The 17,191-nt window shown below is 32.3% G+C and overlaps 1 protein-coding gene across 2 annotated transcripts; it reads left to right on the top strand.

Annotated features, from left to right (window-relative positions):
* Positions 1-6,960: 6,960 nt before the first annotated feature.
* On the top strand, positions 6,961-15,510 carry LOC114403371 (ARM REPEAT PROTEIN INTERACTING WITH ABF2-like). Of its 2 annotated transcripts, none has more exons than XM_028366296.1 (19): positions 6,961-7,285; positions 7,428-7,585; positions 9,329-9,438; positions 9,519-9,639; positions 9,712-9,786; positions 9,896-9,990; positions 10,168-10,243; positions 10,668-10,775; positions 10,934-11,062; positions 11,190-11,258; positions 11,448-11,507; positions 11,653-11,776; positions 11,891-12,030; positions 12,250-12,313; positions 12,443-12,522; positions 13,923-13,987; positions 14,090-14,207; positions 14,313-14,437; positions 14,987-15,510. In XM_028366296.1, the coding sequence occupies exons 1-19, from the start codon at positions 7,036-7,038 to the stop codon at positions 15,078-15,080; spliced, it is 2,061 nt and encodes a 686-aa protein (XP_028222097.1). In that variant the 5' UTR covers positions 6,961-7,035; the 3' UTR covers positions 15,081-15,510. The 2 variants fall into 2 exon arrangements, with proteins under 2 accessions (XP_028222097.1, XP_028222096.1); XM_028366295.1 differs by having other exon boundaries at positions 9,266-9,438.
* The last annotated feature ends 1,681 nt before the right edge of the window (positions 15,511-17,191 follow it).

The following is a 17,191-nucleotide window of genomic DNA, read 5'->3' as shown; positions in this document are numbered from 1 at the left end:
AATGACACAATTGGTTTATCACACTTTTTTATATTTAATGACTAAATTTATATTTTTCATCCTTTTTAATAACTAATTTATTATTGCGTGATACTTTTGAGAGGAAAAATTGACTATTTATCTTTTTTATACACTTTTATTTTTTAATTTTGTCCCAAAATTGTTTAGCTATTTTTTAAAATTCACTTAATCTGGTTCTCACGGGACGGGTCATTTTTGGGTTGTTGCTAAAGTCAAAAAATGTAAAAATGATCTCAACTATGTAATTAAGGGTCAAAGATAGAAAATCTCTTGAATGACGTGTATTATTGGCCATATATATATATAAAGGAGTGTATTTATTAGAATTTTAAAAGATTATTTTGACATAAAAAATTTTATGAATTTTAAAAGATTTTATAGGAATGTAATAATTTTTAAGATTTTTTTAAAAAATATTTTTCTAATTAGAATTTTATAGTTTGATTTTTTAATGAATTTATAACATTTAAAAGGATTTTATGGATTTGTAAAATTTCTATAGATTGAAATTTTAATAAATTTATAAGATTTGGAAAGATTTTATGAATTTGTAATATTTTATATTTTGAATTTTTAATAAATTTATCAGATTTGAAAAGATTTTACAGATTTAAAAGATTTTAAAGTGTTTTATAAATTTTTTAAAAACATTCAAATTTTAACAAATAAATGATAAGTTTTAAATAGAGAAAAGTAAATCATCCACCCTCCATCATATCTGCAAATTGTATAAAATGTGCTTTTACATGTTGTGCATTGCTATACTCAAATTCTACCATCTAAAAACTCAATTCCAAACTAATTTTGCTATGCCACATCCAAAAACAATCTTCAACTTCCAAACCACACACCTTACATACAATGTCATTTGCTGCAACTATAGTTTTCTTAGCCAAATTCTGCAGTGTGGGAGAATTCAATTTTGGAACAATTTTCAAACAAAGAACAATTTAAAATAGTCTAATCAGAACTATTTATCTAACAAAAAAATAATGAACCCACAATCGGACCTAAAACAATTGAATTGGTTTGTTCTACTAAACCCTAAGAGCATAATTTGAGAGATACTGGCAAGGAAAAAGAGGCAGAAAGAAAAAGAGGAAGAAACGGGTAAAAATAATAAAAAAGAATCTGAAAAATCTCAAGAATTTAGATGAGACTTTTTATAAGCCGCAGAATTTTTAATTGAATACTAATAAAATTTATTGTATTATTTAAAAAACCTTAATAATTTTGATTGAATAATACAAAACTTATTTTTATCATTTAAAAGTGTTGATTGAATATTAAAAAAAATTATAATTTTTTTAAAAAATTCTAATTGAATACACCCCTAAAAAAGTGTAATGCTTTTGTTCAAGTTATTTACAGTTTTATGATGCTGTGGTGTGTGCCTGCTAGAGTGACGGTGGTAATTGGTAAATGTATAATCAGTAATTGCTGTTATGTTGCAATTGGATGGAAAAGTTTAGCATTTTAAAATATATTAGGCAATTATTATTATGAATTTATAGAACTCTATTTCGTATTATTTAAAAATATAGAAAGCAAACAATAATTTTTGCTAACAAAAAATAGAAAAGAAATATGAATTTATATACTTTAATTTATTGTTAAAATAATTTGCTTATGTCTTTCGATGATAGTATTATTTATGTAAAAATGCACATGATTTTTCTATTAAAGTGTATTTTATTATATAAGATAGAAAAACTTATAAGTTTTGATTTCAAATTAAATTATTCTTATTCCCAATAAAAAGTGTTTATTTTTTATAGTATAAATTTTCAATATGTCATATATATATATACATATATATATATAAACATTCATATAATGCCAATAATGAAATCATGAAATTATAAATTTTAGAATGAAAATGCGCGATATTTGAATGACTCATGAATCATGTTACATATTTCAACGGTTAAAATATATGTTTTTAGTTATGGCAAAATTTCAAAAATTCATTTTTAGTTTTTAAAGAACTTCGAGGAGCAAAAGTGATGGATTTCTAATTTAAACAACGAAAAAAATATGTTAACACTACTAATTAAAGTAACTAAATTAAATTTTAGAGAGAAGAAAAACATATTTTACCTATTTTAATTTGATTTTTTTTACACATTTCAATTTGTTTGTTACAAAATAAAATTTTAAGTATGTTTTAATTTTTTCAGGAAAAAAGATTGCTTTTTAAAAATCTGGGAGTATTTATTTTAACATTCATATTTGAGTTGACTTAAATAAAAATCATACTTTAGTTTCTCTAAAAAACATTCGTCTTTTAGTCGAGTAAAATATTTTCGAAAGTCCGGTAACATTTATTTAGGGTGTTGTTAAGTGCACCTACCATTATTGTTAGTGCATCCAGCATTTTATTAAAATACAAAAATTGCTTCTACATTTTTTTTGTATTTATGATGAGTGTGTGTGAGGGTGATTCGTAAATTATATGGATCAGCTTAATCCGTAAATCTTTTACGAAATAATATGGATCATGAGCAAATTTATCCTTCTAAAACTAGGCCGAAGCCGGTCCATTCATTTGTGGTACAAATCTTAAACTTTTCCTTGGTAATTGCTTCATCCAGCTCATTTTTTGCTACCTGCACCTCCTTGTTTTCAAATAAATGGGGACTGCCCTCCATGGTATCTCTGTCTGAAACTACCACCACAATTGCTCCATTTTCCTCTGTTTGAAAGCCTCCAACACCATAGTTGCCCTCCGTGGCTCCCCATTTGCCGCTCTGCATCCAAGAAGTAAGTTCAATGTTTTTTTTTCCACGGGTTTGGCTATAATTTCAGATTGGAAAATTTAAAATAAAAAAAAAACTGAGTACTTTTGGATTGTCATTCCAGAATTACATGAGTTATGCATACATAATTCTGGAATGAATAATCCGTAAAATATATTGTTTTCACAGACTATTTGTTATACATAATTTCATTATTTATAATTTTTTTACATTTTCTCATCACATTATATTTATTATTTTAAACAATTCAACTGATTCTTTCTTCAATCCAATAACTCCGAAGAAGTATTCTAAATAGACACCACAAATTATTTATAAAAAAACATTTTATATTATAATAAAACATAAATAAGTTGGAGATATAAGGTTGGTTGGATGATTTAGAAAGAATGAAAGAAGTGAAAACAACTCATTATTATTTTTTTACCCTATGGTTACCTAAAAAATATTACATAAGTTACTAATTTAACATGGGAGAACAAGTCCCTTTGAAGTTGTCCTACTCCAGCAGACAAATCAATCTTTTATCACCAGCTATAAAAAAAATATTTGTTTTATATTTCCAGCTTTTATAATCATTAGACGTAAATCTGTTGGTGAATGTTTTTATTGTAATGGCAGTGCAGCTACAGAGTATCCACGTGCAGTAAAAATAGAAGGGTGCTGTATGTTCAATAAATGGGAGTTCATTGGATTCTCTGGCGAAATACGTTTGGTTTATGTTACGCCATTTTCCTGAATTTGACATTTGTGGTCCTGTTTTTACATTTCTAATATGTTATGCTTGGTTCGTCAAGGCTCAAAATCACTTTAGGCCTGCAAATTTTGCATGCATTAAAACTTGAAAAAGAGGCTTATAGTGGGCGTGGGGTTCATGTTAAAAATAATCCTTGTATTTTTCTTCTGTTCTTATATTAGTATTTGACTTTATTTTCTAACTTGAAAGTTATTAAGTTAAAGTAACAATAATATGAATTTTAACCTTTAAATTAAAGTTTATTTATATTTTTATAATTCTTAAACTTCAAAAGACTTTAAGTTTTTTTAACGTATTAGTTAGCATAGAAAGAAGAGATAAACGTCATACTTTTGTTTTGAAAATTCCTTTTTAAGCTATCTTCATTTGAAAATTTATGTTTGTACAAGTTTTATTCTTTAAAATTCTGTTTATCTTTTTCTTAAGAGAAACTTAAAATAATTCGAGATAAATATTACTTTGTTGTATTTATTGACATTTTTTTTTACATAAGATTAAGCGTCATTTTTTTTAAAAAAAAACCCTTTCATTCTTTTTTGAGATAATTAAAAAAAAATCTTTTTTACAAACTTAATGTTTGCATAACAAAAATCAATACTTATTCAGAATACCAAACATAGTGGAAGCTTTTCAACTTATTGTCACTTGAGCTACCTTTTGAAGGTAGTTATCATATTAATTTTATAAATAACTAAATAAACCATAAGTTTAAGTATATGTTTGGTCGAAAAAGTATTGAAATAATTTGGAAAAAAATAATAAATTTTAATAAATAAATGTATATATATATATATATATATATATATATATATATATTAAAACTATCATCATAAAACTCAATGAAATTTAAATAATTAATAATATTATTTTAGAGTAAGTATTTGTTTGTACTACATGTGCATAATTCAGTACATGATGACACTTGTTCCCTTTCCTTTTTTGAAGTACATATGAAAAACAAATATATGATTATACTGCGTTATGAGAAAAAAACATTATTGAGATGAGCTCGTTGTTTAAAATAAATAATTTTTTTTATAAATTTAAAATAATTAAGTATTAATATGTTCATCCTTTAATCTTAGTTAATTAAGTTATATTTCCTTCTAATTTAATTAAAAAATAATAATTTATTTATACTTTTAACAACAAAATTTTCTAATAAAATCTGAATGTGTGGGTGTCGTGGAACAGTATAAGTGCACCCAAAAAGTCAACATGTTATCGTTACGTTGTCATGGATTTGTCGGCACTGATTGATAAGTTGTGCATCTATTTTAAAGTTGATTTTTTTTTTAAATTCAGAAATGTGAATAGGGTTGAAAATGAACAAGGTTTGAATATGGTACTACAATACTCATTTTTATATTTGTGTTTGAAAAAACAGCTTATATTCAATCTCATATGGTTAGCAAATTTAACCTATTTTTGTATCTATTGAATATTTATATATTCGTATTTGCACTTGTTGCTTACATTTTTTATTATAGAGATCAAAAATAAAATATTCTTAAAAAAAATCCTACTTAAATTGAGTATGCCTATTATGAACAGCAAAATTAGAATAACTATATGTAAGTGGTTCGATGATCTACATCTAGTTTATTAAGTGTAAAATCAATAAATTAATAAAAATATTAATAAAAAAACATTACAACTAAATTGAAAATTATTTTTAAAATCATTTAGCCATCAGCATAATACAATTTAAACACAGTTCCAATAAGACGACCAACGACATTGAGGACAGGTTGTGCGACGACAAGGTTGTATTGTTGTGACACTTCAATACTCTTGTTTGGAGACACCATAACATAGAATCTTTTGAATTTCTAACAATTAGAGCGAAGAATGAAAAGCTAACCATGATTGAAAATAAGAGCAATGGGTGGGCAGCATGATAACTTCATAATCAGAGATATGTGTTTAAGAGAGATTTTTTATGTTTGAATTGAATGTAATCTGTGTGTGTGCACACTCAACTACTAGGACAAGTCACCCACTTTATAAAATCCCCTACCTACCTGTTAACCGGTTCTCCCTGTTTTCTCTCTCTCTCTCTTTTTTATTTAATTCAAATTATTATTATTATTGAATTTCAACCATCAGAGTGCAAAATCTCTCCATTACGACCCCTATGTTACGATTTGCGACTTCTCTTTTACAACTCCATTGTTATGTCTCCTTTGTTCCCACTCTTCACTCTCCTTGTTGCCATCCATCTAAAATCAATCACTGTGTACGCTTAAAATAACCAATTTGCGAACACCTTGTTCATTAACCCAAACACGAAAGCAACCAACAATACCATAATAATACTTAAAGAATTTGTAATCCAATTTGCAAGCACTCTTAGCATTAAGCCAACCATGAAAAAAATAATCCTTGGTCTGTAACAAAAATTCCAAACCCAAACGAGATGCTCTACAATTTCGCGGGATCAATTTGAAACCAATAATCAATTCAAACAATTAAACAAAAATCTTAGCAACAATCGAGGTGGATGGTGTTGAGGGGATATGCGTCGATGTTGATGAGGAATGTCGGTGAACAATGATGTTTGGTGTGGGCATTGCCCGTTCTCGAGGCAGAGCCTTCAACGACGTGATGAGGAGGGCGTTACTTTCATGGGTTTCCGATGACGTGAGAAATGAGCCTCCGGCGATTGTTGTTGTTGTTGAGGTATGTTTCCGACGACGTGAGAGAGAAAACCCCTAGCAATAGTTCTTGTCTGGGTTTCAGTTATTGATTCATAAATAATATAAAATGTTTAATTAAATTAAAAAATCAGAATATAGAGAGAAATAAGGAGAAACGGTTGCCAATTAAAGGATTTTAAAAGTGTGTGGCGTGGCCCAATAACCAAGTGTGTGTCGAGTGTATTAGGAAATGTTACTCATATATATATATATGTAGACGTACGTAGGCGTGTTTTAAATAGACTTTTGTAATAAGTAGTTTTTAATATTAGGTAATTCATTTTTATATAGGAGACTTAGTTATGAATATAATGATACTTGAATGTTATTTGTTTATTTTCTTATTCTTTTATAAAATATTTTATTGTTCTTTTATAGGCTTAACCGGAAAGGTAATAATATTTTTCCTTATTATTTTAGATAAATATTTGAAATTTTAAATATTTTTCATTATAGAGATAATTTCAATTTTCTTTTTAAAACAAAATATTCAAGTATGATTATTTTCCTTAAAAAAATGTTTACTAGTATTATTTTGCTACTAAAAAAATAAAGAATGCAGTGTGCAGTTTTGGCCTTCGCCCCCAATCCAGACCTCTTCCCTCAAAGTGAGTGTGCGTGTCTCTTTTTTCTTTTATTTTTTATTTTTTTGGTAGTTCACATTTTTGGCGAAATTCCGAAAGCACCCCTTCCAGATGTCATCCATTCAAATCTCCAATTCCACTTCTTACCCCCCTCTTTCTCGTCACTGTCTGTTAACTTGAGCAAACACTCTGTTCCTTCCTTCTCTCGTTCGTTCATGGAACTTCAGAGGCGCCAAGATCAGAGCCTCTCCCAGCGGAAGGGCCAGAAACGGAAGCTCGACGAGGAGCAGCACCACGAGGACCGCCAGATCTTGCCGGCGCCGCCCACCGCCGACGAGCGCGCCGCACTCCTATCCGACGTCGCCGAACAGGTGAGCATCCTCGAGTCGACTTTCACGTGGAACGAAGCGGACAGATCCGCGGCCAAGCGCGCCACTCACGCGCTCGCCGATCTCGCGAAGAATGGTAAATCGATGCCTCCTCCGATATCGCCGCGTGTCGCTGCGTTCGTTTGGATTGCGGTTTCGGTGTGGTGTTTTCTTCTTCTTTGTTTCCGCGTGTCACTTGCATGTGCGTGTCGTTTATGAAGTGGTGGTTGTGTTTGCAGAGGATGTGGTGAACGTGATTGTTGAAGGAGGCGCGATTCCGGTGTTGGTGAAGCATCTTCAAGCGCCGCCTCTCAGTGACCTTGTCCAGCATCCGTTGCCGTTTGAGCACGAGGTTGAGAAAGGGAGCGCTTTCGCACTAGGACTTCTTGCCGTCAAGGTAGCTTGATTTTTCTCTAACTGTTATTTTGGATTTTATTTCATATTTAACTGTTTATAACTCGTAGCTTGTTTTATTTTGAAACTTTATAGTTTTGTTAGATGTTCCTTAGTGCTCTGCAAGTTCTGAAGTATAAGTGAGATTATGGTTATAGTTTGAGTCTTAGTAGTTGTAAACTTGTAATGTTCAGTTCGCTTATTGAGTGTTGATTACTTATTTATGCATTTTAAATTGAAATTTAATTCCATTTTTTTTTGTTAAATGGCGCGAGTGATTTAGTAATAGTAAAGGGAGGTTTCGAATTCGGCTATGTGGAATTTTCGGCGTAATATCATCTTGAAGAATGGAAATGCTGGTGGTTTTATACAATCATCCAGTATCAGCTTCTGTTCTGTTTTGCAAGTACTGTTTCTTTGAGCTATCCCATTCCAAAGATGGGGTTCAATTAAAACTAGGGGAGGAGAAAAAACGAAGGATGTAAGGCGAAAGGTTTTAGAATTGATTGAAAATATATATTGTTATTTGTAATAATACATATGGTTTGTCCTCGTGCACCAATTCCATAAACCATATTAAATCAAGCACCTTTTAGTTGCTGAATTATTTATTTACAAGAGTTTATTAGTTCGTATGAATGCAATTTGTTTGTCTCAAAACTGGATGTGGCATGTAATCTCTCTTAAGATTACCCTTTTATGTTGTTCTGATGGTAGTCGGCTGTGGTGGTTGCTAGGAAACATTTATTGATAAGAGTTCGACTGAATGCAATCTGCTTGTCTCAAACCTGGATGAGGCACGTAGTCTCTCTTAAGTTTACCCTTTTTCTTTTGTTTTGACGGTAGCCAGGAGTGGTGGAACTTCCCTGAAGAATTTGAGAGGGCAAAAAATATGGGGTCTAGGTGGAAAAAATATAATGGGGCAATTCATGAAAAAGATGACACTTACCTTATACAAAATTTATAAGCTGTGGGATTTGCTAATTTTACAATATTCCTTATATGATTCAAATACTTTGGATGTTTTAGAAAAAAGTTTTTGATGAGAACTTGTTTAAAATTTTTTAAATGATCACAAATTGAATCAAATCTCAATATATCTGAAGAAGGGTAGAAGTAATGAACGAAATGTCCTTAAGCAGTCTACTTGGTGCAAAAAGCCATTTGGTTTAACAGATGAACAATTTGATGGAGGGTGAATTCTTTTGAATTCTTAATTAAAACAAATGGTCCTCATAGATTTAAAAAATAAATAAATTTGGGGTGGGAGTGGGGGTTGGGGGTAGGGATGGGAGGAGCTGTCTTTTATGGTCCTAATGAAGATCCACCACTGGAAGCCAGTCTGCTTATTAGGTCCCTAATTTTTGTTTGGAACTGTGGGGAGTGTGTGAGATACTATTGATTTTGATTTCTAAATGGCAATTTATGTATCCTGTTGTGTCAATTACTAGATTAATTTAGTCTTGTTTGTGGGATGTGAATAGTATCATTGCTCATCTCCTTTGTAACCATGGGGAATCCCAACATGTGCAATGTTTGTCTAGAGTTTGTACTTTTAGATTGCCACATAACTTTTAGATTTAGTTGTACTCTTCTTCCTTTTTTTTTTCTTAACAAATTTCTTTTTCTGTTAAAATAACATATAATTGCTAAACTACTATTTTATTTTAAATGCTTTCTACAGCCTGAACATCAGCAGCTGATTGTTGACAGTAGTGCTTTAACTCATCTTGTTGATCTTTTGAAGAGGCACAGGAATGGCTTAACTTCTCGTGCTATTAATAGTCTCATTCGTAGGGCAGCAGATGCTATTACTAATCTTGCTCATGAGAACAGCAACATTAAAACCCGTGTCAGGTTTTGCTTCTTGAATGTATGCCATGTATTTAAATTTAGTTTGGATTTTGTTCTCAATATTAACTGGACTTGATCTATAGGATGGAAGGTGGAATTCCACCACTTGCTCATTTGCTTGATTTTGCTGATGCAAAGGTGCAAAGAGCAGCTGCTGGTGCTCTGCGAACCCTGGCTTTTAAAAATGATGAAAATAAAAATCAGGTAAGTGGTCATTGCTGAAAGTTGGGGTTTGAATATGTTTCAAGTAAGTCACACAACATAATGATTTTCCAGATAGTCGAATGCAATGCTCTTCCAACTTTGATTCTAATGCTACGTTCTGAAGATGCTGCTGTTCATTATGAAGCGGTATGGGTAGTGAAACTTTAGTTAACAATGCAAGATTTTTCAATAATATTGAGCTCTTTCTTTCCACATCTTTTATATGGCACATGCAATGAATTGGATTTTATATCAGGTTGGTGTGATTGGAAATTTAGTCCACTCTTCACCTAATATAAAGAAAGAAGTTCTTCTCGCTGGAGCTTTACAACCAGTTATTGGATTACTTAGGTATATTCTCAGTTCTAGACCCTGATAAACTGCAAGGCCCCTTCCCTCCCCACCCTGAATTTGTTTTGTTATTATAATTATAATATGCCCATTTTTGGTTCTAGCAATAATATTCAATCAGATATATTCCATGGAAGGTATCTTTCAAATAATGTATTATAATGTTTCATTTAACAGTTCCTGCTGCTCTGAAAGCCAGAGAGAAGCAGCCTTGTTACTTGGACAATTTGCAGCAACTGATTCAGACTGCAAGGTAATCATAAGCTTCAGGATGGAAAGGACAACAACAAAACTTTAATTGGGAGCTATTGTTTAATAACTCCAGTTTTCAAGTTCGAACTGCTTCATTTTATTATATTTTGTTTTTGATTTGGACTGAAGGGGGAAAGAAAGATAGGAGGGGTGATAGGGAAGAGACCCTTACTCCACTTTTATGCTTGTTTACCTGCATAATGAAGAGGGGTGGAAAGGAAACAGTCCATGACTGAGCTTTCTTTGGGGGCAATTGTTTCATAACCATTTCCAAGTTTGATTGTTCTGTATTATTTATTTCTTGTTAAGTCAAGATTTCGATGGTCAGAGTACTGGAAGTATAATTGCTACTCTTGTGATGATGTATCATATATTATATTCTGTGTCCCTTAGTTTTTACTTTTTGTTACTCTTGGTCTTTTTAGGTTCACATTGTACAGAGAGGTGCTGTCCGACCTTTGATAGAGATGCTTCAGTCTCCTGATGTACAACTCAGGGAAATGTCTGCTTTTGCATTGGGAAGATTGGCCCAGGTTTCTTTCTTTTTTTTTCATGTTTATAATTCACTTGCATTCGTTGGGAATTTAAAGTTGCCATTATATCCTTGGAAATAACTTTGTATTTTCTCTCTCTGTATAATAGTTTTTGGATCTGTAACACATTCAATGCATTTCCATCTTTGCATTTTCAGGACCCACATAACCAGGCTGGTATTGCACACAATGGTGGCTTAGTGCCGTTGCTCAAGCTTCTTGACTCAAAAAATGGGTCTTTGCAACATAATGCTGCTTTTGCTCTTTATGGCCTTGCAGATAATGAGGTATGATATAACTGAGAATTCAAATGAAATGAAGATATTCTGTCTTAATTGCTTTTAAAATTTGTTACTTTGAGACTTAATTAACTATTCTCTGTTTTTGGGCTATTTATTTTATTTTGTCCCTTAGGATAATGTGTCCGATTTCATTAGGGTAGGTGGAGTTCAAAGACTGCAGGATGGAGAATTTATTGTTCAAGTAAGTTTTTTCTTTAATAGCCACTTTAGCTTTGATTTCAGGGTTTCTGCTTTTACCCTTGGATGCCTATATTAAAGAAAATTAAAATACTTAATGATTGCATCTGAACATTTGTAATTTTTAAGAACAGGAGGAAAATAGTTCATCTTTGACCTATATTGATCTTTATGGAATTGGTTTTTATTGCAGGCAACTAAAGATTGTGTAGCCAAAACGTTGAAAAGATTAGAGGAGAAGATTCATGGTCGTGTAAGATGTCATATTCATATTACTTTCTGCATTTTGTTGTAAATATCATGGAAAATGATGGGTGTTCTACTGGGTACCCTGTTGTTTTTTTAGTTTTTGGAGTTTTGTGTTCAAATTTATAATCTGATATTTTTCTTTTCTGTAGGTGCTGAACCATTTGTTATATCTCATGCGAGCTTCAGAAAAGGGCTGTCAAAGACAAGTTGCTTTGGCTCTTGCACATCTTTGCTCTTCAGATGATCAGAGAATAATTTTTATCGATCACTATGGTATGGATCTTCTTGCTAAAATGTTTGTCATGGGTTTTGTTCATGTTTTTTTTTTGTTTTATAAATTCCTTTATGTGCTTGTTCTATTCTGAAGCTGAGCAATTCTCCATGCAGGTCTTGAGTTGCTTATTGGGCTTCTTGGCTCATCTAGCTCTAAGCAGCAACTTGATGGTGCTGTAGCTTTAAGCAAGTTAGCCAATAAAGCCTTGACCTTGTCTCCTGTGGATGCTGCTCCTCCTTCTCCAACACCACAGGTTATAAATATATGGTCCATTTAAATAATGAGCATCTAATGATCTAAGAATCAGCAGTCATTATGATTTATGATCAATGCTTGCTGTTTTACATTCTTGCCACTTACATAAGAATCCTGATGCTGAGCTCCCTCTTCACTCTGCCTTGGCTAAATAATTCTCAAATTAGGATTTTCTAAAAGCTGTTATATTTATAACTGCAGACTATTCTTCTTGCAGGTCTATTTAGGAGAGCAGTATGTAAACAATGCTACATTGTCTGACGTTACATTTTTGGTTGAAGGTTGATGCCTTTTGTCCACATTGTTTCATTCGTTAAACTGTTGGTTGAAAACTACCTTCCCTGAAATGTGGCGTTGTAACTTAAGTTGGCAGGTGAAGTTAATTGGGTGATCTTTGTTCTTCATTGCAGGCAAACGATTTTATGCTCATCGAATTTGTCTTCTTGCATCATCAGATGCATTTCGTGCAATGTTTGATGGTGGTTACAGGGTGAGTTTATATTTAGCTTCACCAATGAATCATCTTTCTCCTTCCTCCCCACCCCTAAAGCCCCTCCAATGAATACACATGCCACAAAAAGCAATTTTTTTTAATTCCATTATATAATAGTGTTTTACCGTAATGTTGTGTGTCAATGTAGACCACACCTCATGCTATTTATAATATGAAAAAAGATCAGTATTGATTACAAGATCAATCAATTACTGATTAATAAGAAATAGAATATTCTAATAATAAATACAATGTCAAGAACAATATCAAGACATAATCTCACTCTCCTTCAAGTTGGAGCATATATGTCATATGAACCAAGCTTGTTACAAATAGGTAAACCCAACATAAACGAAAATAAAGATGATTCCAATTGTGTGGTTGCGCCAAAAAACCTTGGTTGCAGCCAAAGAAGGCCTCTAGTGGCAATGGGTATTGTTCACCCGTGAATAAAGCACGCTCTGAGGTGGTTCCAGTGTGACTCTTGTCGGAGATGCATCATGCATTGTGTCCGTGAACTTCTCTCGTGGAAAAGGGCCCTATGTGGGGTTGATGTGACAGTGTGTTGAATTGGCTGCAACGTGATTGGCGTGGCATTCTTGAAAGGTCTCTGATGCAGACTGATAAGAGGGTGGCACATTGGTTGCCAAACAAGCCCAATAGTGAGGGTGCACATATGTGTCTGTGTGAGGGACATTGGTGAACGTCGTTGCAGAAGCGGATTCTGAAGGAGGGTCAATTGAGGCCATGAAACACATCGAAACAGGGCCAAACAAAGTGAAATAGAGTAGATGGAGGAAGAGGAGGATGACAGCATGGTCGCCAAATGTCCGGCGAGTTTGTATGTGATGTCGCCAGCTGGAAAAGAGTGGTGGCACATATGTACTGTATGGCGCTTAGAAGAAAGGAGAAAGGGCCGTCAAAAGAAGGACAACGAGCAGAAAGGTCCACTGGGGACAGTAGGTCCTTGGTGGAGAATGACTTTCATTATTCCTCTATCAAGAATAATCTGGCTCTGATACCATATAACAGTCTTTTACTATAATGTTGTGTGTCAATGTAGACCACACCTCATGCTATTTATAATATGAAAAAGGAATCAATATTGATTACAAGATCAATCAATTACTGATTAATAAGAGAGGGAATATTCCAATAATAAATACAATATCAAAAACAATATCAAGACATAATCTCACACAATATCAAATACAATAACTCCTTTATTGACTCCACTTGGTTTCATGAGGTATATTATTTATCACCTATGATTTTGGCTGTTGATTTGAATGGTGAATTTAAATATAGTACATAACTATCAAAACTTGTGTTTTAAATTGAAGCAGAAAGTGATAGTTAATGTCAGTGGCCTAAAAATGTGTTTTATTGCATGGCAGGAGAAGGAGGCAAGGGACATAGAGATTCCAAATATTAGATGGGAGATTTTTGAGTTGATGATGAGGTCTAGTAAATTCTGCAATCATGTATTTTATTATAGTTGTTCAGTGAATGCTTCTAATAATTTCTGGACAACTTATATCTTGTTTATTTGATCTTTATCCAGATTTGTATATTGTGGATCAGTTGATGTCACTCTGGATATTGCTCTAGATCTTCTCCGAGCAGCCAATCAATATCTTTTGGAAGGACTTAAGAGACTCTGTGAGTACACAATTGCACAGGTGAGCTAGGAAAATTGGTTTTATATATGTATATATGGATGTATCCCTGTACTAAATATTAGACTTGAAAGTGGGTTCCTCATTACCCCTTGTTTTTTGTCACAGGATATATCGCCAGAGAATGTGTCAAGTATGTATGAACTTTCAGAAGCCTTCAATGCAATATCATTGAGGCATGCATGCATCCTTTTTATCTTGGAGCAATTTGATAAATTGAGTTCAAGGCCAGGGTATTTATCTGAATCCCTCAATACTGTGTTTAATTCTTGTGGGTGTTTTTTTACCTCTACAATGTCTTAATAGCCGAGTATAATGAACTTGGTCATTGGGTTTAGCAGTTCATTGCATGTTGTTTGGTGAAGTATATTGTTGACTTAATTTCTTAAAATAAATTTGGATCTTGAGACTTGATTAATGATTACTTTCACTGGTGTAAGTAAAAAAAATATGCAACCTATTGTATCCGAATATGAATAAGGACTTAGTTTTTGGGTATCATAAATTTATCATGCATACTGATTTGTGGTAGACGAGGTTTTCTATAGCTGGGCATTTGCTGTTTATTTTCTTTTTTGCAAAGTTGTTATCTTAGTTCTTGCTTTTGACAAAAATGATGCCATCCTTTGGTTTGAAATAAACTGGATAGTTCAGTTTTAGGAGGTTGCTTCAGTGCAGTTTCTGGAGGTTGCCATCTTACTTAAAATATGGATATGATGATAGAAATTCACACTTATCTGTGCATTGTTTGTGTCTAATTCTTCAGCTTATATTTTTTGCAGGCACTCTCTTCTGATTCAGCGCATAATACCAGAGATCCGCAATTACTTTGTTAAAGCTCTTACAAAGGCCAACTCTCATGACAACCGACTGTAGTATGCACCCATTTTATTCTTGACCTCTAACCGATTGTGTTGTACAGAATGTAGTAGATGTTATTCCTTTTGTTGTACCAGGTAGCAGTCTCCTGTATGGTATACAGCTTGGGTAAAAGAAATATCTAACGCCGGAGTCATGCTTCTTCTTCTTTTTAAATGAGGTGTAAGCCCCTTTGTGTCTGTAACGTCATTATCATAGATATAGCAAATATGACCTTCAGGAACATTGTTTTTTTCTCATGCAATGTGACGGTTATATGACTTAACAGTTCTTCTCTCAGATAGCTACGTTCAGGGAATTACCATTGTTGACTTTATGATTATATGTGTAAATATTGTTTCCCGTGTATATATGAACAAGAAGTTTTCTGCAAGGAAATTGTGCCGCTGGGGTTACTTCTGCCAGACCATTAAATTCTGTCACCTGACATGGAATGTGTTGTAAATTATTGTTGCAAATACTTCATTCAAATATTCAAAGTCGAAGGCATGCTGCTGATGCGGCCCAAAATTGTTCTTGATTTATGATTGAGAAGAAATGATTGATTGATGGCAGAAACTGCAAATGTCACACACACAACACGCACAGTTAGCTTGGCCTAATTATCGTAAGTACTCAGTGATTAAGCTGCAAACTGCAATTCTGCAAACCCTAACTAACTGAACAAGCATGTGCATAATATCTACGCCCGACAAAGGCTAACAGAGATGTTTAGTGGTTGCATAATCCAAGCATGAAGAGTCCTCTCACCTCTGATGCCTTTCACGGGGGAAGGTGGAGCATATGTATTTACAAAAAAGGCTAAGCTGTGAAGGATGTATTGAACTTAGGATCAATGCATTTTAATCCATATGCAATCCATGAAGAGTCCTTCGATTTAATCGAATCACTCTAAAAGAACAAAAATAAACCTTTGGATAGTTAGGAAACTATACTAAACTAAAAAGTAAATACATAAAGATCATAGACAAACAATGCATTTCAATCCATAGTAAAATATTGGTATTAAATGTATTTTTTTAATGTACACCATTGGATAGAAAAAATAAGTGAGTGAAAAGGGGAGACTTCAATAAATATTTCATACTTACAACAATCAAATATTTTTTTTATTTCGTTTATTAGTTATAATTCTTCTCTTATCTAGAAAGAGAAGAGAGAGAAACGTGGAAAGAAAGATGAGATTTTTTTCAATTAAATGATAAATTATAGTAATATACTTAAATTAAATTTTAAAGAAATAAATAATTAAAAAAATTATTTAGCAGCACACTGATTAAGATAGATATTAACATTTCTCTTTTGTAAAATATATATATAAAAATTTGGTCTGAGTATATTTATTTTTCATCCTTGTAATTTATTATTTATTTTGTTTTTATTCATGCAAAAAAAAAATTTCGTTTTAGTCCTTGTAAAATATATATTTTGTTTATTTTTTCTCCTTAAAATGTTTTAGATAACATTTTATTCATGGTTCAAAATATTTTTTCACTGTTTAAAGTGCTTTAAGGATAAAAGAAAAAAACACATTTTTTCAAGAACTAAAATAATTTTTTTTACAAATGATGAAAAAAAACGATAAATTAACAAGACAAGAAATATATTTATGTCTAAAAATTAACAAAAAAAAACTGAACCTAAAAATTAACATAAAAAAATAAAACTGAACCAATTGGCTCTCTTGATGGATGCCAACAAATTATTGACTTATATGAAAATTGAGTTGTCTCAATCCGATTTTTTTTTAACGCTTTGACTCATTGGATCAGGCCGAACAACTTATTTTGACAGTTATAATTTATTTTGTTAATTTTTGTTATTGAGTGATCTTCATTGTTTCATTCTTAATTAGAATGTTTCTTGAATCATGATATATGCCAAATCTCATGGGCCAAAGCACCTCAACTTCCATCTATATGTGCTGTGCACAGACAATGAATGATAGTTTCCTGTCCACACATTAAAATATAGCATAAGGAAGAGGTTGAGGTCACACAAAGAAGGAAGGCTTTGTTTGATTCAAATAATATATCTGCCACATACCTTCTTAGCAACATCCACTAAAGAAAGACTTCGAAGATCATTGCCCATGCTCATTGAATATC

This window comes from Glycine soja, chromosome 20, assembly GCF_004193775.1.
Source record: "Glycine soja cultivar W05 chromosome 20, ASM419377v2, whole genome shotgun sequence".
In the NCBI taxonomy this organism is placed as follows: domain Eukaryota; kingdom Viridiplantae; phylum Streptophyta; class Magnoliopsida; order Fabales; family Fabaceae; genus Glycine; species Glycine soja.
This window is presented reverse-complemented; position numbering and strand designations above follow the sequence as displayed.